This window comes from Puma concolor, chromosome D4, assembly GCF_028749965.1.
Source record: "Puma concolor isolate L17-30 chromosome D4, mPumCon1.1.hap2, whole genome shotgun sequence".
In the NCBI taxonomy this organism is placed as follows: Eukaryota; Metazoa; Chordata; class Mammalia; order Carnivora; family Felidae; genus Puma; species Puma concolor.
Genome location: NC_141679.1, coordinates 86,761,180 through 86,788,813, shown reverse-complemented (window position 1 = coordinate 86,788,813; position 27,634 = coordinate 86,761,180). Strand labels below are relative to the sequence as shown.

The window sequence follows — 27,634 nt, the reverse complement described above, 5'->3', positions numbered from 1 at the left end:
GCTCCTTCTGCCTGGAACCCCCTTTGTCCAGATATGCTCAGCACCTACTCCCGTATTTCACTGGATCTCTGCTCAAAGGCAAAGCAGAGATCCCTTTGGGAGAGGGCCTCTGGGACATTCTTTCTAGAACAATGCTCCCACCACCACTCATTGTCCTCTCCTCCCTCAATCCACTTTATTGTTTTTGTTTTTTTTTAATATGAAATTTCTTGTCAAATTGGTTTCCATACAACACCCAGTGCTCATCCCAACAGGTGCCCAGAGAGGAGATGTGAAGAGCAGACCCACCCTGATGTACTGGAACTCCTCTACAGGTGACTCGGGCAGGGGACACAGCAGTGAGGTGCTCGCGACCCCGCCCGGCTTGTTGTGTTTCCTTGTGACCAAGAGCAGTTTGTTCCGGATGGCGACAACGATCCTCAGCTCTCTGCTGTGGTGAGTGTTAATGGCGTACAAGTGGCAGCCTAGGAAGAGAAATAAATGATGCTGACACAAGACAGGAGTCTGGAAGCTCCGGGGCTTCAACAATGTGGCGGTCCCTAAGAACCCTGGAAATGAAGCAGAACTCAGGGAGAATGCCTGAGAATGTTCCCACCACCAGACAGGACGGAGACGTGAGATACAAGTTAGGCTGAGTTTCAGGAAAATTAAGCAAGTCATATTCCCTGTAGCCTAGAGTTTGTGGTCTCAGCTTCGAGCCCACGGCACCATATGAATGAAAGTGGCATGTGAGCAGAGCACCAGGAGCCAGAGGCTCAAAGTCTCTCTTTGCAGATCTGTGAACAGAACTCACCTTACCTTCAAAACTTTCCTCTAACACAAGGCCTGGACTTTCCTCTAACCCTCTACATGTTGTTCTACCTTTCAGGCTTCTCTCTCTCTCTCTCTCAATCTCTGTCTCTCATGTTTGTTTATTTTTGAGAGAGAGAGCCCGATGCAGGGCTCAAGCTCACAGGCTGCGCCATGAGAGCATGACCTGAGCCAAAGTCGGACGCTTAACCGACTGAGCCACCCAGGCGCCTGACCCTCAGGCTTCTCTCAGAGGAATGGTGATACGATCTTGGCGATGTCTCTGAGTAAAAACCAAACCAATAAAATCAAATTCCCATGCATTTTCATCTCCAGGGAAATCTGGGCAGTCCGAGAAAAAAAACAGAATTCGTTGAACAGAAAGCACCCAAATACGAAGACTCCAGTCACCTTTTGTTTTCTCCAGCTTGTTGTCCCTGCAGTCACACTTGCCCTTCACGGCCTGTTTGCCCTCGACGGCCTTGTGCACGGCGCTGAGCCTGAAGACAAAGAGGCGGGCGTCTTTCCCTGGGAGAGAGAGAAGGTGGAGGAAGAGACTGTTGGGAAGACGGGAAGAGCAGACGGTGCAGGCAAGCTACTGCCACAGAACTAGGAGCCGAGGTGTTCCAGAAGTGGGGAGAAGCCCCACGCCGGCTTTCCCCAACAGTGCACTGAAGGATGTGCCCCGCCACCCTCCTCCCTCACCGTCCCCTCCTCAGAGAACAGAGGGCCGCCCAGGGACCCCGAGCACCGGGCACCTGTGAAGCAGTAGCTGGCGTGACCCATGCAGTCGGACCCTCGTGACCCTCACGGTCGGCCACGGAGGGCCACACGCTTCCCCCCATCTCAGAGGACGCTACCGGGAAGGGGAACATCACCTTTGTCAGCTCTGAGGATCAAAAGGTCCAGGGTCTCCAGCACATGCATCTGTTTTACTGGCAGGGTCTTGTCAAACACGGGCACTGACGGAAGGTCATCTGGAAGAGGAGACGTGGTCACCCTGACACTGTACCCAGCCTACAGGTTCAGAACCCGTAATACATGCCTGTGAGTGGCTCTGGACCCCAGTTCTCTCTAGGCAAGGAAGGTCAGCTTCTGGAGCGTTCGTAAGGTCTACACAGTAAGTTCAAGTGCTATGCTCTCAGGGAGAAGGACTGACATTCCTTCCTCTGTGGAGGGAGCAGAACAGCGGGGCCTAGAAACTATATTCTTCTCTTCCATACTCAGCAGAGAAAAATCGGCATCCCTCCATCCCAGTTCTTACTGGCATCGTAACCAAAGGACTGAACGGCAAGTTAAAAACCGTACAAAAAGCTCAGCCATTAAGTATTATCTTATTTTTACGTAATGTTTGAAATTGCGTCATTTCTTAGATGATTTTGTCTAAAACCAAAATTAAACCAAAACTAAAATTTCCTTTTGTATTTAAAGCAAATACAGACACACCCTATTCCATGCCTGTGTCTCTACCCACAGGAGTTTACCTATAAATTTTCAGTATTTCTCCGTAGAGGAGTATGAAATCTCCTTCTTAGACAAAAATAAGAGAGAAATGTCGATGAAGTTGCTGAAATGACAGGAAAAAAACTAATTGCAATGGAAACGTTCAGGAAGACGTCAGGTGAATGGCTGATCAGAGACTGCAATGATACTTAGGATTTGTTTTTAAACTTACTTAGGGGGGACTTAAACTGCTAGCAATTACTTTGTTCCTGAGGGTCCCTAGGACACAGAGGGCTAAAAAAAAATACTTAAGACTCTTTCATAAGCAAAGGGTCTGTTTTGAGTTTGATGTAGAATCGGCACAAGGCAAAGAGGTTCTGGGATGGTGGAACATCTTAGGCAGGGTAAGGGGCTTCTTCTTAATCTGTGCTTTGCCTGACATTTAGGTCTTCAAGTGTTCCTTGTGGCTGTGGGTCTGGGTTTGTTTCTTTGGTTACAACTGAGGTGCGCGGGGCCCTGAGGGTCTTGGCTCTTCTAGACATCTGTCTGGTTGGGTGGGGGTTCATCCCTCCCTGGATGGTGCCCAGGAGAGAACAGATTTTTGTTGTCAGGACAGGGTTCAGAACTGCCTCGCCAGGGAGGGCTCTCCCGCTCCCGCGGGCCAGGCCGGTGGGGGCTCTGGATTTGTCAGAGCTCAGAACCTGCTAAGCTTTTGTTAGACAGAGGGCTTGCTCTAGCTCCCCTAAGTTACCGCGGCGAATGTAAATTCTGTGACAGCCCATCCGGTGGCTTTCCTACCCGCCTCGACCCTCTTCCTCTACAGAAGTAACTGAATCTCAGGCTCTTTGTGTTTCTGCTGGCGGCAGACGTGAGTTTCCGAAACACGGGATGATCGTGCCAGTACCCATCTTCACACCAGACTAAGCAACCACGGTCGTTTCCTTCTGTGAGTGGCAGCTGACATACACACAGGGCTTCCTTAATGCCAGGCCTCGATGCGGTGTTTCGCACGTTCTTTAACTGAAATGCCCCAAGGACCCGCTTAGGTAGCCACTTCTATTTTTTATTTTTTTTTAATTTTTTTTTCAACGTTTATTTATTTATTTTTGGGACAGAGAGAGACAGCATGAACAGGCGAAGGGCAGAGAGAGAGGGAGACACAGAATCGGAAACAGGCTCCAGGCTCTGAGCCATCAGCCCAGAGCCCGACGCGGGGCTCGAACTCACGGACCGCGAGATCGTGACCTGGCTGAAGTCGGACGCTTAACCGACTGCGCCACCCAGGCGCCCCAGGTAGCCACTTCTAATACTCCCATTTAACAGACGAGGACCTGAGGCTCAGGGGTGCTAGTGACTTGTCCAGGGTCACGTCTTGAACATGCGGAGCCCCAGTCTGTATAGGGACAAAGCCCGTACTCTTAGCCTAGAGGCAGCACCGCAGCCCTATGGATTGACGGTGCCATCACACAAGGTTAGGGTTAGGGGACTGTCAGGAATTCATACGTGACAGAAGCACTTCATTTGACATTTAAGACAGAGGGACACCATGTAGGAGCCCACCTATCTACAGCGTGACTTGGCATTTATTCTCCATCAACTCTTCTACGGGTGGCTGAATAGGTTTATACACAGCACAGGAAGGAGGAAGCAGGGATATGAGAAAGTGACGCGTGGCTTTAATGGCTGTTTCACTGCCATGTTCTCCTTCTTGGAATCTCTTTATGAAGAAATGATCTTTTAGAGCTGGCTTTTTCTATTACTGCAACCCCAAAACAAATGGCGGCAGCATAGTTAATCAGGGTGTAGTCTGCCTTCAAAGTAGCTTTTGCTGCATTTAGAATACAAAGGATCTTTGAGTTTTAATAAAGACCTTGAAAGAAGCAGACTCTCAAGGGGGTGGGTCTAATGAAATGAAGCAGCCGCTAATGGGACAGAGTGGAACCTGGCCTGAAAGGAAATGGAGAGATCCGGCTTCATGGAAACAACTCATAACATGATTAAGTATCGACAAGAAAAAGGTAAACAGAGAAATACCAAGAGAATGAGGACTTCGAAGCACAATGAGGAATACAAAAGGAAGCCTGGAGGGTTATTCTCTCCTTAACAAAAGCGAACAGGGCTAGCAGTGCTGCATACCCAGGAAATGAAAACAATAATCTGAGGAATAAATCCTAAGCTCATGGGTGTATGTGGCTGCCACCTGCGGCAGACAACTTCCCTCAAGGTGGAAGAAAAGAATTGCCTGGCACATCACCAGGATCCTTGTATCTGACACCTCCAAGAAATTTTGGATCCATCGGGACGAAAATCGCAGAAGGGGACGTGGTGATCTTCATTTGGATTTGACATTTAAAAAAAAAAAACAGAAGCAGAGAACTCTAACAGTTTTTAGGCAAGCCCTGCAAATAGTCATTGTAAAGCGTGTTTCCTCATTCCTAAAAACAACCAAAAAGTAGAATGTAACACTCTTTTGATCAGAACATAATTATTTGCGTGGGACTACATTTTTTTTTTTTTTTTTTTTGGAAATCTGTGTTAAGGTAAAGACAATAACATTGGTAGAGTTTAATTTGATTCTAATAAAATGTAGTTGGTTTAGTGGGAACAGCGCTGGACTAGGAACCACCTCTGGCTTCCAGTTCCGGACGTGCCGCTAACCAGCTGTGTGATCTTGGGCAAGTCACACCATTTCTTTAGTTTTTTCATCTATAAAATTAAGAGATGGGACTAAACGTCTATAGTGTGTTACTGTTTTTTGTTTTTAATTATTTTATTTGGTTGCACTTTTGGCAAAACCTATGGATTTTGTTACCTTTTAGCACGTTCAGAGGGATACTGTAAAGGTAATAGCTGCTGTTTCCTAAATTACAACTCTGTGCCCGGCACTGCTCTAAACATTTAACGTAGGTAATCTAATGTCCACAGTCCCTTCCTGTTATGATCATCTTTCCCATTTTATTTCATAAGTTTTCATTATTGTAAACCAGTTTTCAGCTGCTTAAAAAACTCCCCCCACTTCAGAGAAACCTGAAGCCCCCAGAGGTTAAGTTTTCTTCCAGATCACAAAGATTCTCTAACAGTTTTGCAGTTTCTAAGTTAAATATTTAATTTCAATTCTCAGCTTACAAATTTTAGATTATCTGCCTTTTAGTGAATTAGTTATATATACGTTTATATAGTTATACACACACATACTTAAATAATGACGTTATGGACACACAACTGAAATATGCATCAAAAGTGACAGATGAAGTCAGAAATAAATCTATTATGAAGCCTGGTCCGCCTCTCCTGTCTTCCCACAGAAGGCACCTAGCACAGGGCCTGGCACACAGCAGGCACTTGGGAAACCTGCTGACAGCGTCTGAGGAGGGAATGAAGAAGGTCTTGGCTAGGGCTGTGGAGACACTGTTGTTTTAGCCACCTCTCAGTGTTGGCTTTCCGAATCTCATAAAACATCAGTACGGTAACTGAGACTGGGTGGTCTGTTTCTGTGCTGTGGAGGACATGTCCTTGGAAGACAGACTCTGTGCCCATGGCTCCCTCTGAAGCCCCAGGAGACGGCTTGCTACCAGCGTTTAACCCCCTTAACATTCACTGGGAGTCTGGAAAAATCCAAAGGGGCTTCCTGTTGGAAGGGCCCGCACAGTACTGGAGTCTAAATGAAATCCCCATCAGAAGGTGAACTCTCTCCACAGCATCCTCCCCAAGGGCATGTCCCACTGGCAGCCGATCTGTGCTGACAGGGAAATGACCACCTCCCCAGGCACAGTGATCCACCTGGTGGTCAGAAAGTTTGGTTTTGTATTAAGTTGGTATGTGTCTTCCTGTCATAATCTGTGTCTATATCCATCCTAAATGGGTTATCTAAGATTCTTATTATTTGTTTTGGACACCAAGTACTTTTTGAATCAGAAACCTTGAAAAAAAAAGAGCTCTGATAGAGGGCATGTCCCTGAGGTAGGAGCTTGAAATACCAACGGTGTCCTTGTTGATTTAAGGTAAAATGGTGGAATCATGACAAGTAATGACCAAAAAGGAGATTCCTTTTGTAGGTCATTTGCTGTCCGCAGACTAAGGAGATTTGGGGAAGGGATAAACCTGTCATGCACGACTCACCCTCTGGCTCGCTTGTTCAGAACATATTCCCTCTGCTTGTCCTGAAAAGAAGGGGTTAATTTTGTAAGGAAAGGAAACCTGGCTAACCTCACTGAGGACGATGCGTTTATCTACAGGGAGTTGGCTGGCGGTCACCCATCTTAGAAGTACTACAAATTACACAAAGAAAGACATTTGAAGGACAGCTACTCACTAACCATCCACTAGCAAGACGCCAGCATCAGTGGAAACCAGCAAGGCCTGGCCCCAGGGATCCGCACACACGGCTTCGTGAGGGAAATTACTGCAGAAACACTGGGGCTCCCAAGGCTGCGAGGTGACAAAAGCATCGGAGAATAAGCGCACCGGAAAGAATACACCACGGCCCCTCAGATGGAAAGGTACAGTACACCGTCTGCAACAGCGACCCATGTATCCCCAAACTCTGGGAGCCAAGTGGGCCCTGGACTCAGTTACCTTTCTCTCTCTCTCTCTCTCTCTCTCTCTTTTAAAGATTTTATTTTTAAGGAGTCTCTACACCCAACGTGGGGCTTGAACTCACAACCCTGACATCAAGAGTCACACGCTGTACTGATTGAGCCAGCCAGGCGCCCCTCAGTTACCTTTCTTGGGAAGAAAGGTCTCCTTTCAAATACATATGCAGTAGGAAAAGAGGGAAGTCACAAGTTTCTGGCACCATGACCTGCCTCTATATGTAATAATGCTCCCCGGGGCCAATCGGAGCATTGGTAACGTCTTCTAAGCACACATTTTTCTTTAGTACTTGAACTTGGACCAACTGTTGCCTATTTGTTTGGAGAATTCACATTAGGTCTTCGTAAAAGGAAGATCCATATAGACTCCACACAAAAAAAGACTGATTCCTGTGTTGCTGCTTTGATAAAATTATGAAGTCATACACGATGCAAGAAGTTGACATTGTCTGAACATGAAAATGCTTACTGACCCACTTAAGGCTAGAGAATCTTAAAAAAAAATAAATAAATAACACCTGTTTGTAAGAATCTGGAAAGTGCTGCCGACAAATGTATTCGTGCTCCCCCACGTGACGTATTCATACCTTGTAAACTCTTCCCCTTAGTCTCATGCTCGGTTCAGGCACCAGAGTTAGCCTCCCTCACTGCTGCCCCAGAGCTGAGTGGGGACGCCTGGGGCCGGCAGGCACCATTCAGTGGGTCCTTAGTTACACCAGAATTAGGGACATTTTCAACAGAACCATTAGCTTCCCTCCAAAGCACGTGGCTTCGCCTCAAAGGACAAAGATGTTTTTGGAGTTTCTCAGGGACAAGTTAAAGTGTGACATGTTCGCTTTTACTCTCAATTAGACGTGCCACCTGAGGACGGTGTAAGACCCGGTGTATGCACACGGGGGCGTGTCTGTACGCACTGGGTGAACACACGTTGGCGTACTGAATGTAGAAGTGGGGGCTGTGAGGTCGCCTTCAAAGGCATTACTTGGGATAATATACTGTGTATATTACCACGCTGCGAAAAATGTGCTCTCCCTTTAAGAAACTCACAAGCCTCAAAGTGAATCTTCTAATTGCCAAGATGAGGCTTAGGCTGTTCTGGGAAGATCACACAAAGAATGTGATGACATTTTACAACCTGGAAAGGGCCACACCAGTTCGGGCCATTAATTGGAATGGCATTTCCCTTAAGAAGATGATTGGAAATTCTGACTTTGTGGCTTAGAACAGGAGGCCATGAAAAAGCAAAGACGTCATAAATGTCAGCTGGCGGCAGCCATTGACATCTGAACGTTAGGCAACACTAAGACTGAAAAACAACTCTTAATAACAAAACTTTCTCCGAGTGGAGGACACAAATTTGGAACATTTATGCAGAACAGGGGTTCTAAACCCAGGAGATCTAAGGCTCCTAGGGAATCCATCAGGAGCTTAAGGAGGTCTGTGAAACCCTGGAATTATATTCGAGATGTTGTGTACACGTGCCATTTGCACATTTTAATGAACTAGACTGTGGGGGAGGGTGTCCACTGATTTCATGGGTTCTCAAAGGGACTGGGGACTCAAAGTTGCTTGAGGATGTCATGTATGAAGTGTCAGCGATAAGAACTCAGACCCGGTCCCATAGAGGCTCTGCTCTGAGAACTGATGGCATTTGCCATTGCACCGGACTCCCTTCTGCCACGTGAGGGGCTTGGTGCAGACTCTGTGGGGAGAGAATGAGGCCTTCAGGTCTTCCTGCCCAAGGGCAGGACTCCTTGCTGGTCCCTCTAGGAATATTAACACAGCTCATGAAATGACAGATGCCTAGGAGAGTTGACAAAGCCTCCTCTTTGGAAATAAAACACTCTTGGGAGCAGCATGAGGGACTCTGGCCTCCACAGAGCCGACTGCACAGAAGTCCATGAGGGCCTCTGGGGCCCTGTTTCTCCAACGAAGGCCTACGGCCAACTGGTAGGTTATGCACTGATGGAAAAAATGGAAGCTCTTTCTTTGCTGTTCACTGGTGAACAAGTTACCTTTCCACAGCCTTTCATTTTTATGTATGCCTCAGAACTTCTTATCGAGGAGGTTACTAAATCCTGCTGGAATTTGGTATTTATACAGCTCTTGGCAACACTGAGAATTCTACCATTCACACAAGCAAGCCGATTGTGGGAGTTTGGGCAACCTTTGGAAAAGATGCTTTGCCATCAATCTGGCCTTAAGTTGGTTGTGGTTTTCCAGCATCACTTGTATTTTGAGCCCATCGTTTCCCTGAAACCAGACTTTATAGTGTGTTGGGTCTGCAATTCAGATGCGAATCATTTATAGCTTCATCACTAAAGTAAATGCGTTCGTAATTCTTCTGCTTTTATAATGGACACCTCTCTAGTGATGCTCTGTCCGTGGATTTGTCCCATTTAACTATCTGTTACATACTTGGAACACGGACATAATTAAGTACATCGGGAATGGTTTTACAATACAAAATCATGCAAGTAAGTTTATATGCAATTTTATTGTTTTCTCTTCTCTTTTTGATTACCACCCTAGTTTCCTTACCCACCCTCCCCCCACCCCGCCAAAGGAAAGTGGAAGTAAGAAGTAGATACAGAGGCCACAGAATTTCTGGGGTGGCTGAATGAACTATAGATTAAGCAGCCGTTTCTCAACTGTGGCCCTCGACCAACAAGCATCAGTATCTCCTGGGAACTTGTTAGAAATGCAAATTCTCAGGGCTCACCCCAGACACTCTGGAGGTGATTCTAGTATACACAGAAGCTTGGGAAACATGGCCCTAGAGCTTTGCTTTGAGTGTGTCCAGGCACCCCATGAGAGCTTGTTATAAATGCAGAATCCTGACTCCTCCCCAGAGCTCCCGAATGGGACATGCATTTGGTCACTATGTCCAGGCGGTCTGCACACACACAAGGCTTGAGGAGCACTGCTCAGCCCTGTCTGCCTGACCAGGCCTGGTCCACCAGCTCTGCTCCATTTAAGCATGCAAAGGCACACACACGCTCTGGAAATTGGGGACTCTCACTTACTGTTCCTCAATTTTATGTGGGGTTTCCCCTGAGGGCCCTGCAACAGACAAGCTCTTCTCCCTCCTGTCCCACACAACTCTAAGAATTGCAATAGCTTCCCTGATGACAAAGGACATTCACAGGCTAACTGGAGAGTATCATCAACTCACCTCTTTTTTACAGATCCCCGAAGCCACCAAGCTTGACGGAGCGTCCCCTCTCACAATGGATTTCAGTTTTAGTGCCTTACAGGACAGAGACCTCTTTTAAAGTTTGTTAGCAAGCAGTAATGGAACAGTAGGTTCAACACTTGTAATTTGAAAAATGTTCAATAAAACAGGAGTAATTTCAGACTAAGTGTCAGGTTCCCACACTGCCCTATCACTGAAGACATGGCATGCAGCCAGCTGAATATGGTGAAGCCCTAACGACAACCGCCCAGCCCCCAATGACCCAGAGGCCATCCTGTCATTTCAATTAATCAGTGTCTCAGTGCAGGGATTTCCACACTGGGAGACTGACCCCTCCTCAAGCTTGATGAATCAGAATCTCTGAGAGCAGAGTCGGGGCGCCCCTGTCACAGAGCACCTGTTTGGTGCGGTTACTTTGGCCTCTTAGCTTTCCAGGGTCACTTGATTCTGCTTGGTTCTCTCCTCTGGGTCTGAACCTTAGCTGCAGCTGACCACTCTCCTTCTCTGTGTTGACAAGAGATCAAGGCAGAAAGCTGTGTCACCTCCCAGAACTGAGACATACTAATGTCATGTGGGAGTGAGGCAAAGGGGGAACGATTTCCTCCAAAATCTGGAATCAGATGCTAACAGTGAGCCACCAAATTCTGAGGATTGCTTCCAAGCAGCGGGGTGGGAATTCGGGTCCATGAGGATGCCACTGCTCTGTGCTTACTCCTGCCAGGGAGAAGTTCAAGGTGCTTTTCCCACAGTGGCTTCTCACTCTTCAGAAAATGCCCAGGAGGTAGGCAAATGGTACATGCTCCTTTGACAAGAGGGAGCTCAGCCTGGGCCTTGTGACTCCCTGCTTCGAGACAGTGGTACTCACTCTTCCGCAGAAAGCTTTGCTCCCCCCACCCCCACAGAGCTACGCCTACGTGGTTATCAAAAACCTCACTCGTGGTTTCCACAGTAATCCTAAAAGGAACTGCAGAGCTCCCACAGGAGTACAAAGACATGAAATTCTTTGCAGGCGGGCCAGCTGATGTGGATGGGACTCACAACTGCACATCTTGCCAAAGAGGTTCCAGAATAAAACCCACCTGCCCTATTCTAACAAACTCTGCCTGGCGGGCCTCCTCTTTCTTCCGTGCGGACTTGGGCGATTCTGGTAAGACGTCACTAAAAGATCGTCTGTTAAGCATGTTCTAAAAAAGAAAAACAAGTCACGGATTCCAAAGATGGTTGTCAAGTCCCATCCTTCGGCTTCTCCTAATGCACAAACCTATTTGTCCAAATGCTATTTCAACCTCTGTATCCGTTGACGCAATAGGCATTCGTGGGGCACGGCTTGTGTGCCAGGGTCTGTGCTAGATGCTAGGGGTCAAAGGCCAACAGGTGGAGAGCCAGTCGCTCCAAGGCTTACTAACTTCCCACCGGGTGACAGAGTCACCATGTTGCACAGCTCCGGGGATGCCTTTCTCAGAGAGCGGCACCCCTTCCCCCACCGCCCCCGGCACAAGGCGTACTGAATTCTGTGTGAGTGGCGCCCCTTGGAGTTGTGTGACTGTAACTCTCTCGGTGACTTTGGGCAAGTGAGTTAATTTATGGCTCTTGGTGTCTTTGTGTGGCTAATACCTGTCTCCAAGGCGTGTTATGAAGACCACGTGAGGAAGTGCGTGTAAGGTGCTTAGCACAGGGCTTGGGCGCACACACAGTAAATGTCAGTTCTCTTCCAGTGCACAGTCAGAGAATGGGCACGCTCTTTCAATCAGCAACCACTGACTGATCACCCACCACTCTGCCAGATGTGCGGTGGCGGGGTGGGTGGAGGACGGTGATACAGTCTGTCCTTGCAGAGCACAGTCTAACGGGGGAGACAGATTAAGGAATGGATGTCATGACTGGCACATGGGAGAATGTCTACGGAGGGGAAATACACAGAATGTGAGAGTGCCTAATATGGGGACTTGGCTTCACCGGGCGTTGGGGAAGGCCATGCTTCAGCTGGGACCTGAGGGGCCTCATGTCTTCATCTCGATACCCTCTCTGCACCCCTCCCTGACCTTAGGGAAAAAAGGGGATGGATGGATTAGTGATCCTGGCTTGCTCTTTAGCGCTTCGGGCTGGTCTAGACCGATCCCTGCAAGTAGTTAGGATGTACTGGCCAGCCGGAAGTCAAGGGGTACCTATAAAATGGTGGTGGTCCCAGTGCTGAAGGGAAAGGATCACCTGAGCACCAGCTCATTTGGATACTCTTCATCTCCCCATGTAAGCACCTGAAACTGACGCCACATGTATTTACGCACATCACTGGTGGTTCCTTTTGCTGGAGTTTATGAACGCAAGGAATCTAGGGGAGTCTTCCCACTTGTTCTGGGATCTCTTGTTAAAGGCGGGGAATACTTCTAAGTAGCACTACTTTTACTCTGCATCAATGAGCCCGTGCATCTGGTGATCTCACACTGAGTCTGGAGGATTCTAAAGAGCCCGAGGGGCCCTGGAGGCCCCGGGGGAGGCGCTGGGTCCCATTAGTGTGGAGATACCTTCAGCCTAGGAAGTGCCTGGCACAAAGTGAATCTGCAGTAAATGTAAATACTTGTTTCAGTGCCTGAATATGGGGCTGGCCGGTAAATCTCCGGAAAACCTTAAAAAGCTCCCAGTGTCTCTTCCAAATCCCTACTTTTGCCTATCCATCAGCTCTATGTCACTGGTAATGTTGAATAGTACCACCAAGGACAGGCACCCCCAAAAAGCACTCTCGAATGCTCCAGGGATTATGGATTGACACTCATGCCCCCAGTCTGCACCTCCATTCCCACAGGTCTGTGGTTTCTGAAAACCACGTTCCTGTATATGGACATTCCACACTCTTTCTTGTGGTAACAACGAGAGAACCAATGTTGGCCATGGTGGCCATAGTCTGGTGTTAACAGCAAGGATCAAGGCAACTCCTGTGTTTTTCTAACCAGGACTCATTGCTAGGACTGGTGTTCTTAACCCAAACCCACGAGAAGGAAAGAGGACCACGGACCCAGGGTTACCTTATGTAAATCTGGCATCAAATCCTGGTATAAAGATCGAATCAACATATCCAGAGTACGTCGACGTTTCTGGGCAAATGTTGGGGTTTCCAAAGTGGCTTTTTCACCATTAATTACTAAAATAAATCAAATTATAAAGGGAGTTACGAATACTAACATGCTATTGAAGAATGTCCTTCTCAAGGAAACTCTTTGCAGTGAATGCCACCCACTTTCCAAATACTGGTATTACCACTGGCACTACCCTTCCTCCATGGAAGAATGTCTAACTCTCTAAATTTTTCTATCCAAACCCATAGTCCATAGGTATCTCTGTCTTACCTTTCCCGTTGGACTTCAAGCTTCCAGAGCAGAGGGTGTATCTAATTACTTGACCTAGTACACACCCAACCTGCCCCCATCTAGCATTCCTCCTTCCTTCCCTCCCTCCCTCCCTTCCTTCTTCCCTCCCCCCACTCTATCCATTCATCCATCCACCCACCCAAACATCTACCTACCTAACCATCTACACACCCATCCAACACATGGGCCAAACCACCAGGATGCCATTTAACAGGATTAAATATGTATTTGCTACATTTTGTTAGGAAAAATAACAACTGCCTAAGCAGAGTACTGGGGTTCTTGCCCTAATGGAAGTTTCTTCTGGGCAAAAAAAGCTGATGGTTAGTGGGCTACAGACACTAAGGGTCAGGAAAGTGGAGTGTCCAGTTCCACATCAGACCATAGAACAGAAAGTGTGCAATAGGGGTTAGGAGCTTGAAATCAAGACAGTTATGGGTTTGAATCCCAGCTGTGCTGCTGCATTCTTAAGAAAATTATTTAGCTTCTTGGGGGGCCTCAATTTTCTACCCTGTAAAATGGGTATAACTGTATTTCCTTATAGGATCAATGTAAGCATTTAAATGATATAATACATATAAAGGGTTAGCACCATACTAGGCATATCGAACTGAATAAATGTTAACTATTATTTTTCTCATATAATGTGCCAAAGGAAGTCAGTGTTCACAGACTGAAAAATGAACTTCTTGGGCCCAGGCATTTCCTGGATAGGATCTGAGTGCTGGGGACAAGCTGGGCTTGTTTGTGGTAAGATACCTCTTAAGGAAATTAAACTGAATGCATTTAAGGCACACCCATTATTTTCTCTTAATTCTGTGACTGGAAATTTTTTGTTTGAGGATATTATTTCCTTAGTGCCCCAGAAAAAAAAAATCTATTTTAAATGACCTGTTTCAGCCAAATAAAGGGAAAAGATTAAAAATCCTGTTGAAACGCCATTTCTTGTGATCTTGGGGTTTCCTGCCTGGCCTTCTTCTTCTCTCCTGTTAACATCCAGTCTGGAATTCAAAAAGACTTTGGCTCCCCTGGCTTGTACCTTTTCTCTCAGTCCATCAATCCCTCCTGGTCCTTCCTGGCTCCATGCTCCATTCCTTCAACGACCCTCTTCACAGCCCATAGATCGACTTCCACGTTTTCCACTAGATCGACTGTGCATGTTTTCAACTATAGATCAACTGAGGCCTTTGCCTCATTCTACCCAAGCATCCAAGGGTGCTGCTCAAAGTCACTCTGTTGACTGACTCCATTGAAATCAGCAGATATACCAATAAGCTGGGTTCTTAGGCTCCTGAATCATCTCTAATCATGGTTCAAGGGCTCCATGCCTGCAGCGGCCCTGTCCCTGCTGCAGACACTCTGTAAAGACTGCCTACCTCCTGAGCCCTGGCTTCCAAGATGCTCCCCATTTCTAGCTGCTAAACCTATTCTCCGTTGCTGACTCTGCTTCAGGTCTGTTTCTTGCTCTCTACCTGACCCTCTGGACTTGAAACACGTGGACCCCCATTGTAAGATTCAGGCAATTTCACATATCACTTCAGATTTTTGGCTTGTTTCTAAAACTCGGAATATCTCGCAGCACTGGGCGCGTTCTTCTGGATGCAGCCTGTGAGCCAGACTTACAGCTATAATGACCGGGCTATTCCAGGGAGGGAGGAAGCGAGCTCTTGGGGTTCAGAAGATGCGGGGCTCAGGGTCAGGTGTTTGAGAATTATCGGTGGAGCTAAAATGTATGCTCACCAGCTAGTGAAGACTGGATGGCCAGGTTCTACACGCATCATATCCACATTCTCTCTGTGGGTCTGTCTTTCTCATGGGCATGTGCGCGCGCGCGCGCGCACACACACACACACACACACACACACACACACACACACTTGCTAACAACTCCCCTTTCCCTAAGTACATACCCACATAACCACTCTGCCTCACCTGCTTCCCACTCTCCAACAAAGACACAGATACACATGTAGCTGGAGATTTGGCCAGAGAAATGGCCATATCAGAACGCTGGGCAGAAATGCAAACTTGAGGCTCCCTGGTATTGTGCGTGGGTGAGTACAGATAAACTTCAAGGCAGGTGAGCAAGACGGTAGATATAGAGTAGGACACAGGAGAAGATCTACGTATCACTACCAGAAAATTGAATGTTTCACATGAAGAATTAACAGAACGTGGAATGGGATCCATGCTTAAATAATGGTATTTTCTTACACAGCATCCTTGGAGAATCTGAAGGAATGTATTCTAATGTAGAACAAGTTGCAAAAAAATTTCAAAATAGAGACTTACATTTCACTAGCAAAAAGTCCCTGAATTCCTGGTGGTCTGTAAACACCGGTGGGGATGGCAAGGGGGGACCAAAGAGTGGTACACTTTCTTCTGAAAATATTTTCAGCCTACATAGAGAACATTTCAGAATTACTAGGTTTTTCTTCAAAGATCACCAAATATCTGGACCTTACATTTTTGTACAGTTGCCTACGTGATATGTTAAGAATATTCATTCCCCGGGAGGCATGCCTTCTCTGGGCTGCCAGAGCCTCGGCCACTGTGTGGTTCTCCCATGGGCTTTAGGGCAGAGGCCAGGCCTTCCTGACTCCTTCATGGTCCAACCTACCAAGCTGTGGGCAAGGTCAAGGACGCCAGGAATAATAGCAAAGGCCACCATTGAGCACCCACCGCATACCAGGCAGCATACTTGGTATTTTAAGACATCGTATTGACTGATTCTCATCAAGCAACCACAAAGTTAACAGTGACAGAGCTGGGATTCCAACCCACATCTATTTGGCTCAAGGTTTATGCTCGTTTCACAACATCATGATACCTTTTTAACAGATTAATTTTTGAGAACAGAGGGATCAATAGGCCAGGATGTAGCCCAGGAAAGGGGGTCCTCTGGTCAAGATCAGACATACCAAATTTGTGCCCATTTTAGAGTACAATAAAATTCCAAACGAACCCTCACCCTTGGGCTGACGACACAGAGCAACACTATATGGAACAAGCCTTCCCCAAAGAAATGATGGTCCCGAAGGGAGTTCTCGGAGGTGAGGACATTTGCACCAAATCAATCAGCAAATATGTGTAGAAGTCATCGAATGAATGCCAAATTAACAAGTAAACGTGAGAATTAGAACAAGCGACTGAGAGAAAGTCATCACCTACCTGTAATTGTCATTTTGTTGATCATACCTCACTAAGGCAAAAATATCTGTGGTGATGGTTAAGGAAATGTAATCAACGACCCCAACGCTCATAGTCAACGGCTTGTGCCTTGAAATCCCTCGTGCAGAATCATCCCAGATCCGCACTTCTGTGCTCAGGGCATCTGTCACTCTTAGGCTGAGATGGAGCCTTGACTATTTTAAAGGAGACAGCCCAGGAAGGCAGAAGTTCAACCTCTGTGTGCTCATCCTTTGGGGGAAAGAGCTTTGTCTCTCCATCTGTCAGAAAAGCAACACAAATGTAGCTATTACACCACTAAGCAGCCAAAAAAAGCCAAAAGAGCAATTTGTTGGCTTGGAAATACAAACCACGTCCCAGTATGAAATTAGACACACATTTCCCGTCACCCATTTTGTAAATAAAAGCAAATTAAGTGCTTCCACTGCACACCTTCCCTCTTCTCTCCTTCTGGCTTTGGTAGACAAAACAAACCAAAACAAACCAACGTAGAAGCTACTTTGTTGTGACAGGTACGCCGAGTCTAAACCGGTACCATACCTCGTCCAGCTTTGCTTTCTTTCTCCTATTCCTCCTCCTCCCCTGGCAGCTCCTCCCCCACACTTTCCTCAGCCAGGGCTAAAAGGCCATCAGTCCCTCCAGCTGTTTCCATTGCTGGACTCAGAGGAAAGAGGCTACATTAACTATCTGCTGGACGCTTTCTGGAAACAAATGTGTCAAGCCCCAAATCTAAAACTTAACAACAAAGGGGATTCTAAACATCATGACTGCCTCTCGGTCACTTAAAGAGCCACCCCCCCTCTCCCCACCTGGAGAAAACTTCCGTTCTAGAAGTACTGCTTCGGGAAAGGGGAAGTGGTGGCCCTAAATCCCAGTGAATGAGCGAGAGGTCACTTAATGAGCAGGGGTGGGAGCAAAAACAATTATTGTTGAAGTGCAGGTGCATAAATGTTTTCTTCCCTGCCCTCCTGGAAGAAATCTGGCCATTTCCCACTTCTAAAAACGTACAGGCTGTATTATTAGGTGACAATGAACAAGTCAAAACACACAGAGAAATCTACTTCCAGATACGATGAGTCACAGTGGTCCTGTTTCCCAACATTTTTACTGGAGTCTCCAGGGAACATGAATAATTAGCGCAGAATTTATTCTGAAAATGTCTATTAGCTGCCCTTTATTTACCTTTATTTACCACGTACAACCTGTGGAGGCACCACCTTTGGGTCTTGGGCTGTCATGGCCTGTGACCCAAAGCAACAGGGCCACAATGATATCTATTGGGCTGGCCAAACTCATGTCCTATGCCTGTCTGAATGAGCTGAGCTTGGACATTACAGAGAACTTCAGCAGGACTTTGCCAGCAATATGAGCTAAGCAGGGATTTGAGGAAGCAGAGGGAAAAGTGAATAGAAATATGATTCATTCCATCATTTCTCTAATTTTAAGAGGTGGTAATACAGTAGTTATCACCAGGCTTTAGGATCAAGAAAGAAACACTATTTTGGCTATTTTAATTTGTGAATTTTTATTTAACTAAATTTAACTGAATTCTAATAACTTCAATTCAATTCAAATTTTTATTTGACTACCACAAATTTCTCAGAGGGTTCACTACCCATAATTCTTCTAGTCCATTTATTACTGATGGATGGTTAAGAAGTTTCCCTTATTTCATAGACTACTTGAGGAAAGAAACGATATTCCAGAAGCCAAGAATTCTCTGAGGATGAGTCTATCCATTACTCCAATGGATGGAGAAAAGATGAGAGCCAAATAACCCTGAGGGAAAAATCCAGAACAGTGGCTCTAAAAATCTAGCGACACAAAACAACTACGACAAGCAAGTCAATGGTAACATTTGTTTTGAGGGTCACTTTAGACCCATGAGGTTGACCAACAGCTCACTAAACTTGTTCACAAAGGCTCAGGATACGTGTAAAGTGGGAGCGGATCATGGAAGGCTTAAAGGCAGGAGAAGGTTCCTCTCCCTCCTGGAACACGATGGTGACGATGTCATTTCCAATATGGCGCTTCCTCTCCACCTGGATGAAAGCATAAGTAACACCGTTGAGGAGGTTACTCAAATGTGGCAGATTCACAGGGTTAAAAAACTAACACAGTATGGAAACCACAACGGTCACAGAGCCCCAAACTTCCATCGTGTTTGACTTCCTGCCTCCTGTGTTCTACCAGCCCAGGCTCCAGGCTCTCCTAACCATCTCCTCAGCTCCTCACCCAATGCAGACCTGCCTTTCTTCTTGCCTCCCCTTCTGCAGAAGCTTCCGAACTAGCCTCCTTGCCTCCATTCTCTCCCATTTTGCTGTCGTGATTGTGTCCACCTTTGTTCCTACTTCATCCTCTTAGCCTGGCATTCAAGGCCCCCAGACAAGAGGCACTGCATGAGAATTTCCTGGGGAAGGGGTCAAACATGTGCATGTTTATAAATGCCTTAGCTACTTCTGAAAGATGTACTTGGGGAGGACAATGGCCTTATGTAATCTGACCTCAGCTGATCTTTCAAAACTGATCTCCTAGACCTGTGGTCAGCAATTTTTTTCTGTAAAGGGCCAGACAATAAATAGTTTCAGCTTTGTAGATCATATTGTCTGTTTGCACCCATGAGCTCTGCTGTCATAGTACAAAAGCAGCTATAGACGATCCGTAAACGGGTAGGCATGGCTGTGTTCCAATAACAATTTAACAAAACAGGCAGTATGTGAAGTCTGGCCCATGTGCCATCGTTTGCCAAACCCCTGTCCTAGACCTTTGCTTAATCGGCCAAACAGAAGGATTCACTGTTCTCCGTGGATCCCTGGTGTGTCCCCTATTCTGAAGTATAAGCTCCTGGAGAACAGGATTCCTTTCTGATTCTTACTAGATATTATCCCAGTTTTGCAAATGAGGAAATGAAGGTTTAGGGATGTCCTAATAATTTCAATTCAACTACAAAAGTCATTATTTTTGGCAATCATCTCTTGGCTGTGGCACCAAAAGCACACCCAACAAAAGGGGAAATGAGATAAAATGGACTGCATCAAGATTTAAAGTTTTGGCCCAAGAAAGGACACCACTGACACACGTGAAAGGCAGCAGCACACAGAAGGGGAGAAAATATTTACAGGGGCACCTGGGTGGCTCAGTCGGTTGAGTGTTTGACTCTTGATTTCAGTCTCACGCTTTGGGGTTTGAGCCCCGTGTCGGGCTCCGTGCTGACAGTGAGGAGCCTGCTTGAGATTCTCTCTCTTTCCCCCTCTCTCTCTGCCCCTGTCCTGCTCACACGCTCTCTTTCAAAATCAATAAACTTAAAAAAAATTTACAAATCATGCACCTGATAAGGGGTTATATCCAGAATATACAGAACTCCTACAACTCAACAACAACAAATCAAATAACTTGATTAAAAAGTGGGCAACCGAAGTTGAATAAACATTTCTCCCAAGGAGATGTGATCAACACATGAGAAGATGCTCCACGTCACCGATCAAAACCACGATGGGCTGCCACTTCACACCCATTAGGCTAGCTATAGCAAAACAAAACAAAGCCGAAGAAAACATAAAACACCTGGAAATAAAAGTGCTGTCGAGGACGCGGAGAAAGTCGAGCTCTTAGGCACTTAGCTGCTGGGAATCCAGAATGGGGCAACTGCTGTGGAGAACGGTATACTGGTCCCCCAAACACTTAACCACAGGATTACCACACGACCCAGCAATTCCACTGAGAAAGGAGAGGCTGCAGGAGAGTCGGGGTGCAATTTTGGACACGTTGGGCTCGAGGCATCTAGCCCCACAGGGTGCCAAGAAGGCTGCACCTGAGTCTGGACTTCCGGATGGAGACGTAAATTTGGGGGTCAGCGTATAAAAGCTATCTAGAGCCCTGAGACCAGGGGAGATCATCCACGGAGTGAATGAGAGTAGGAGGTGGCGGCAAGAGGGCCGAGAACCACACCCCGGGCCAGGCAGGGCTCATCACGTGCCCAAGATCACGCAGCTAGTTCTTAGCAGAGCTAGGACTGGGCCCAGATGGGCTGCTGGCGGAGCTGTGCTTTCATCCAGTTCTAGAAGTTGCCCTCAGGGCCTGGAGTTGGGAGACCAGGAGATGTCAGTGGTGCGGGACAACACAGGGAGTTAGGAGAAAGGAGAGGCCCCACAGAGGCAAATATCAATACCTCCCTCTCTGTCACCCCCCAGTTCAGTGACAGAGGGGGAGACATAGAAGTCACAGGAATACCAGAACCTACAAACTGTGCGAGCGGAGGCTTCTTTATGTCAGATTTGGGATATGGCTCAGACCGTTCCCCTCATGTTCTAGATGTTGGGAGGTCCAAAAGCAGCAAGACTTTATGAGCCAGGCTGGCCTCTGTCTTATTGTCTGTTACCTTAGGCCCCCAAGGTACAGAGAGAGGCTCACAGCTAGTGGTTTTTCTCTGCTCTGCCATGATTGGGCACTGTTAAGGTTCACTCGTGTCCTGTGTTTCTTTGTCTCTCTTCCCACCTGTCTGATCTTCCTGGTAATAGACACGAATTTGAGTTTTGTTTTGCCTCCTACCTACTGATGCTTGGCAAGTGGAGGCCCCAAGTGCTACCATGGAGACAACCACGATGTTGAGAATACCGGGTCCACCTGGGGACATTACAGAGCTGCTGGCGAGGGTGGTCACACCTTAATATACTGACAGCCCCTCGAAGAGATAAGGTTCACGTCTTCAGAGTTGGGCAAAGGTTGAAATGTCACATTCTTTGCTCCTGTCTCTCTGGCCAATGCCCCTACCTGTCACAAGACATGGGCAATCTGGTAATTGTGCAGGGCTGAAAAGGTCAGAGTGCAGGGAGGAGGAAGTTTCAGAGGAACATTTCAGGGGAAGTTCTGTGATATTATTGTTGAGCTGTAGGAGGTCATTGTAATTCATAATGACTGGGAAGGCCAGCTCAGTCCCCCCTCAGTGCATGATCCTAAGATCCTAAGAGCTTCAGCTCCTTCGATAATAAAGGTGCCCTCGACCCTGCAAAGGAAGATGCCTTGCAGAAAGTGACCTCAGCCACTAAGCAGTCGTGCTGGGCCAAGGCACTTCCTGTTCCCACCTGCCCTCTCCCAGAGTGAGCCTTCTAAAACCAGAATGAGCTTAAGACCTCCAGTGGGTCTCCGATGCCTGCAGGATAAACCCACCAGCTCTTTACTCCAGGCCCCAAACCATCCGACAGAAGTGGCTCTTCCTATCCCTCCCTGCCACGTCCCCGAAGCATCTTTATATCTCACGGCTGGAACATCACATTTTATTTATTTGAAACATAATTTCTTTAAAGTTTTGTTTATTTTTGAGAGAGAGAGACAGAGTATGAGTGGGGGAGGGGCAGAGAGGGAGACACACACTCTGAAGCAGGCTTCAGGCTCTGAGCTGTTGGCACAGAGCCTGACCCAGGGCTCAAACTCAACAAATTCTGAGATCATGACCTGAGCCGAAGTCAGATGGTTCACCGTCCGAGCCACCCAGGCGCCCCATGGAACGCCACATTTTAGCCGACTGGTTTGTTTTGTGTCTTTCCCCCCTGATGAGGTCTTACTGAACTAAGAATTACATGTGCTTAGAAACAAAAGCCTCTGAGTCCATCACCTCCCCTCTCCAGGTTCTTGTTTCTCACAAATCTTTGCTGATCAACTGTCCATCCACGTTTGTGATATTTATTCATACGATGCCTTCAATGCATAAAAAAGGGATAAAGATCTAATAAAAAGTTAAACAGAATGCCCCCCAAATCCTTCAAAAACCAGCAACATGTATCTTTGTTCTATCTAAATTCCCACAAACTGGAAAATCTTCTGGAAACGGCCAGTCTCTGGGGTGCGTCAGGTAGATTCCCGTCCCCCCAGTACAACACAGCTCATGCAGATACTCGGCGTTAACTTCCTGCAAGGCCCTGGGAAGTGCTTGCCAGCCGGCACTCAGGATTCACTTGCTTTATGTCTTGGGTAGTCTCTGATGAGATACCGGACACACGGAGAGAAGTCTCAGAGCAAAGGCGACATCTACGTAAAACAGTTTCTCACGAGTCTGTAAAACCATACTCACGCATGCAAATACACATACACATTCACACAGAGACACGTGTGTGTACTATTATCTCTGATCCCTTATCTAAGGGGATAGCATCGGTGAGAACAGTGCTTCCCAAGGCTTGTGGAAAGTTCAAATACACAGACTAGAAACGTCCCTACACTGGTGCCTGAAGTTCAGTTCATATATTAGCACATACGGTTTCTTGTTCTACGAAATCATAGCGACGCTTTCTCCACATTTAGGTCACTATGTGATGGTCTGTGTGTTCTCAAAGAGCCTGTGTTCGCACATACCTGCTGTTTGTTCTCTTTGGAATATGGCAACATGGTGGAAACATGAAACATGATCTCATGCCCTTGGTAGACAGTATAAACTGAATGTATCCCTGTGGTATCATCTGTAAGACATAAACGTGAGCATTTAGTAGACACAGAGCATTCTGACACCCTAAGGAAATAGTCTTTATTTGCAGGCTGGGGGACTATAGCACACAGTTAGTACACTCCCAAGGATCATTCTGGGTTATCCACCTGAGCGGAAGCCACAGTATGGCTCACTGTCCAGCTAATACAAGGCTCCCGCCCACGTGGAGAGCCCTCCCCCTCCCCGCTCTAAGCTCGCTTGCTGTCTGATTCACATAGACGTCTGGGCTTTATTTTTTTTTTTTAATTTTTTTTTTTCAACGTTTATTTATTTTTGGGACAGAGAGAGGCAGAGCATGAATGGGGGAGGGGCAGAGAGAGAGGGAGACACAGAATCGGAAACAGGCTCCAGGCTCTGAGCCATCAGCCCAGAGCCCGATGCGGGGCTCGAACTCACGGACTGCGAGATCGTGACCTGGCTGAAGTCGGACGCCTAACCGACTGCGCCACCCAGGCGCCCCATAGACGTCTGGGCTTTAAAAGGAGAAGGTGCTGCAATCTTTTGCCTTCCAGTTACTGCTCGTGTACAGGACAAAATTAACATGAGATGACATACACATAATTATGACGTCCATAAAACAAAGCAAGTACTCTCACGGGTAGATGGCAGAGTGGCTGAAACCACTGGCTCTGGAGTTAAGCGGACCTGGGTTGGAGTTCTCAGCTATGTTCCTTTTAACAAGTCACCTTAATTTTCTCGAAGCCTCAGTTTCTTAATTTGAAAATGGGGATAAAAATAGTAACTACCTTCTAGGGATGTTTTCAAGATTATACTTGCAGGGTACCAGGCCACAGCAAACGTTCAGTGGATGGTGGCTGTGACCGTAACGGAGAGGCTGAGTATTGGCAATGGGGGTAGCGAACCTATGGGCGGTCAGGTTCACCGTGTGCCCATGCACCTGCCGGGTCATTCCCCACACCGCGGCCAGCAAGTTCGGCTGGAGGGTGCAATCAGACCCCACCACGCCTCTACTTAAAACCCTTTCATGACATCCAACTCCATTTACAATAAAATCCGAAATTTTTCATGTGATCTCAAACTCCCCACGGGATCGCTCCCTCCTCTTCTCCAGTCCCTTTGCCGTGAAGATGTTCTCTTAGTTTCTAGAACACATCAGGCTCTTTCCTCACTCAGAGACTTCACAAATGTTCTCTTGCCTAGAATTCTCTTCTCCCTTCAAGACTCAAATTACTCCCTCTCATCCTTCCCTCAGGGAAGCCTTCTTTCATCCCCCAGATTAGGGAAAATGCCCCATGGCACTCTGCACTTTTTCTTCTTTGTTCCTCCAAGCACTTAGTGCTAAGGTATTTGGTAATTATCTGTTTAGGGTCTGTGCTATCCACTGGACTATCAGCTCCTAGAAAGGTAGGGACCATGTTGGTGTATCCATTGCTACGTCCCTGGAGCCTCACATAGCCCTGGTACACAGAGGCTCTCGACAGTAAGTATTCACGGACCGTGGCCTGCCATACGTAGGGGCTGTTTGAGGGTGGGCTTGGACTTGCCAGACTCAATGGAGGCCCCAGATGTGTCCAGCCGCCCTGTGTCCGACTGGGTATGAAGCTCAAATTCCTTCTCATCCTTTCCTGTCCATCCCTTCCCCACCTTGGGACTAAATCCAAATACAGGTCAGGCTGACTACTAGAGAAGTTATACAAATGGCAGCAGAAGAGATCAGGAGGTGAGCTTACTTTTGGTGTCCAGACCGCCGCGGTAGCCTGTCCAGCCCTTTAGGGTGATTTTGTCACCCAGAAGATGTAAAAATTTTTGAAAAGCGTCACTTCCGATTTCTGCAGGAAGAGGTAAAGTGTGAACAAAGTACAGAATGTGCAAGGTCGTCATTTTCTAACGATGCCCTGAAATCACTGGAACGTTAACGAGGCTGTGGAGACTCGGGCAGCAGACCGAGCGGAGAGGCCACGCTTCCTTCCCGGAGACCGCAAAGGAACTTCCACAATTCACGGGATTCCAAGGAAAGGAAAACCACAGAATCAGACTGACCAACCTTCCCGCTGCCAGACTGGGATCACAAGGCTTTAGTGTTGCAAAACGTAAACACCATTGCTACTTTTATTAATAATGAATACGTATGTAACAAGAAGACTGCAGGTTACAACAACAGGAAAATGGCATATTTGATAATTCTCCCAACCGTAAATATCAGAGAAAAATCTTCCTCTGCTACTGAGATTATGATGTAGAGCCAAATTCTTCCAATCCCGTGTACTTTTCCAGACAGACTCCATCTCCGGTGCCGGTGGCCGGTCCAAATTTGGTGACCGACAAATATTTGCCAAATTGGATGAAACTGGACAGCAGCTGCCCTACAAAGTTTACCCTGGAATTTTACCCTAAAATTTCGTGAAACAACTGAAAGACTCCAACTCAACAGGTACGCTCAGTTTGGATTGTCAAAACTGTCAACAAGGGTTTCAGTGAGCACAAAGGAGGGGACACTTACCATTGCTGAACATCTCGTCATCAGTGAGCTGCCCGTCTTTGGCAAATAGAACCCCAAACTTGAAATTCACGGAGCCCTTACAATAAGACAACAAAAGGCGTTGAATGTAACTTTATCATGAAAACATATACAGTTAGGATATGTGTTGTTCATCACTTAGGAAAACTTCAATGACCAAGATGGATATTTGAGGATTACTTTCTCTCCTCCATCTCAATTTTGACTAGTATTAACAAAATCATTTATTTCTATAGGTTTTTATAGCTTACAGTTGAGACTTTTTTTTTTTTTTATGTGAGTTAATTCATTTGTAATTTCATTACTAATGGCTTCTGCTGGATGCCAGGTCTATTCTGCAGCAAAACAGCACTCAAATTGCCAGCAGGAGCTCACAGGACTGGTGCCATGTTCTGATCAGTTAACACAGGAGAGCTCGGTGTAATTCAAAACTGAACCCAACAATCTTAGGCTGATATATTGTGGACTGTTAGGAACAGAAATGGAAACCGTAGGCAATTTATTCTAAAAGCTGGTTTCCCCAAATTCCTCAAGGCAATTAACCTCAAGAAGTCACAAAACAGATGTGTGTTGGGGTGGGGATATCAAGAAGTCGCTAGTACAAATGTTCAATCTGCTACCCTGAACTCTAAACAATGGATTAAAATCAGATTCTGTGGGAATAATAAATACCAAATACAAGATGGTAGGTTCTACAGGAAGAGTGAGGAATGAGATCAGGTAGATCAATGGTACTTTTCATATTTTCTTCCTTAAGCTGGATAATGGGTTTACAGGTCTTCATAATATTATTCTCTACCCTTTTTTTGTATATCTGAAGTATTTCATAACAAAAATGAAATCTAAGGTTGGAAGAGAATCAACTTTTGTGAGGCTCTGTGATGCACCACTAGATGGGGGAATTCTAGGTGGTCAATTAAAGGGTAGGCTAGGAACAAAGGTGTTTAAAGCATTGGCCAGTGGATCACAGGTTGGTGGTAGGGGGTGGGGTGGAGTGGGGTGGGTGAGTAAGGCAGAATGCCAGATTCAGGACAGCTGGGTCTGGGAGAATTAAGATTAAAAATCCAATGGCCCAATGCTGTGCTTCTAAGCATCTTTCTGTCCTCAACACACCTAACAGACAGATGCACATCCATCAGTGAGTGTGGTTTTCTATACAGAGCGTGAAAGAGAATGCGCCCAGGCTGAGCGCTCACCTGGAACTCTTCCACAGCCCCTTCTATGGCCTGTTCCTTCCCATCATGCAGGTCTTGGCTCAAATGCCCGTGTCCAGAGAGGCCTTCCTTGACTTTTCGATATAAAGTCACTGCCGGCCATAGCATCTTGTTTATTTTCTTAGCACTATTCATACTCAGTAATTCTTTTATTAAATGTGCGTTTGTGTCTGTTTCTACCACTAGAACACAAGTCTTTGAAGGACAGATCATACACGTCTTCCTTTCTACCGAATCTCCAGTGCCCACCATGGTGCTGGGTATACTGGAGACGATTAATAAATATTCATGGCATAACCGTGTGCATAATAAAGGAGCAAAGACACAACACTGGTCAGATACAACTTGTTTTTCACAAGCTGCCTCCAAATGATTACCTCTTCTTCACAATCTTGTTTTTGGTAATTTCTTACAATTTTTGTCTGGGGTCTCTTCCTACTTGAGGATTCTAAACTTGCTAACTTTTCTTCCTCTGTTTTGGAAATGATGACAGCAGTCACGTGTCTCCAAGACTCTGGCACACCCTCCATTCTCAGAGATCCCTTAAAAAGCACCTAGGCTCAGTCGGTTAAGTGGCCGACTGCGGCTCAGGTCATTTGCAGTCCGTGAGTTTGAGCCCCGCATCGGGTTCTGTGCTGATAGCTCGGAGCCTGGAGCCTGCTTCTGTTTCTGTGTCTCCCTCTCTCTCTGCCCCTCCCCCATTCGTGCTCTCTCTCTGCCTTTCAAAAATGAATGTTAAAAAAAAAAAATTAAAAAAAAAGCACCTACATGGGGTGCTTGGGTGGCTCAGCTGATTAAGCTTCTGACTCTTGATTTTGGCTCAAGTCATGATTTCACTATTGTGAGATCGAGCCCAGCATTGGGCTCTGGGCTGGGCAAGGAGCCTGCTTGG

At 46.6% G+C, this 27,634-nt stretch overlaps 1 protein-coding gene across 9 annotated transcripts in view; it reads right to left on the bottom strand.

Annotated features, from left to right (window-relative positions):
* Window positions 1-27,634, bottom strand: part of GARNL3 (GTPase activating Rap/RanGAP domain like 3) — a 151,144-nt gene that overhangs the window by 21,708 nt on the left and 101,802 nt on the right. For 8 of the 9 annotated variants that reach the window (XM_086684043.1, XM_086684042.1, XM_086684039.1 and 5 more), the window contains 13 exons: window positions 25,511-25,586; window positions 24,741-24,839; window positions 22,920-23,023; window positions 18,505-18,613; window positions 16,554-16,599; window positions 15,675-15,781; window positions 13,041-13,156; window positions 11,100-11,204; window positions 10,000-10,074; window positions 6,549-6,660; window positions 1,668-1,766; window positions 1,201-1,317; window positions 289-464 (listed from right to left, as the gene is read on the bottom strand). In XM_086684043.1, coding sequence (XP_086540169.1) covers window positions 289-464; window positions 1,201-1,317; window positions 1,668-1,766; window positions 6,549-6,660; window positions 10,000-10,074; window positions 11,100-11,204; window positions 13,041-13,156; window positions 15,675-15,781; window positions 16,554-16,599; window positions 18,505-18,613; window positions 22,920-23,023; window positions 24,741-24,839; window positions 25,511-25,586 — 1,341 coding nt within the window. The remainder of the gene's footprint in view (window positions 1-288; window positions 465-1,200; window positions 1,318-1,667; window positions 1,767-6,548; window positions 6,661-9,999; window positions 10,075-11,099; window positions 11,205-13,040; window positions 13,157-15,674; window positions 15,782-16,553; window positions 16,600-18,504; window positions 18,614-22,919; window positions 23,024-24,740; window positions 24,840-25,510; window positions 25,587-27,634) is intronic. The other variant, XM_086684041.1, reaches the window with a different exon arrangement.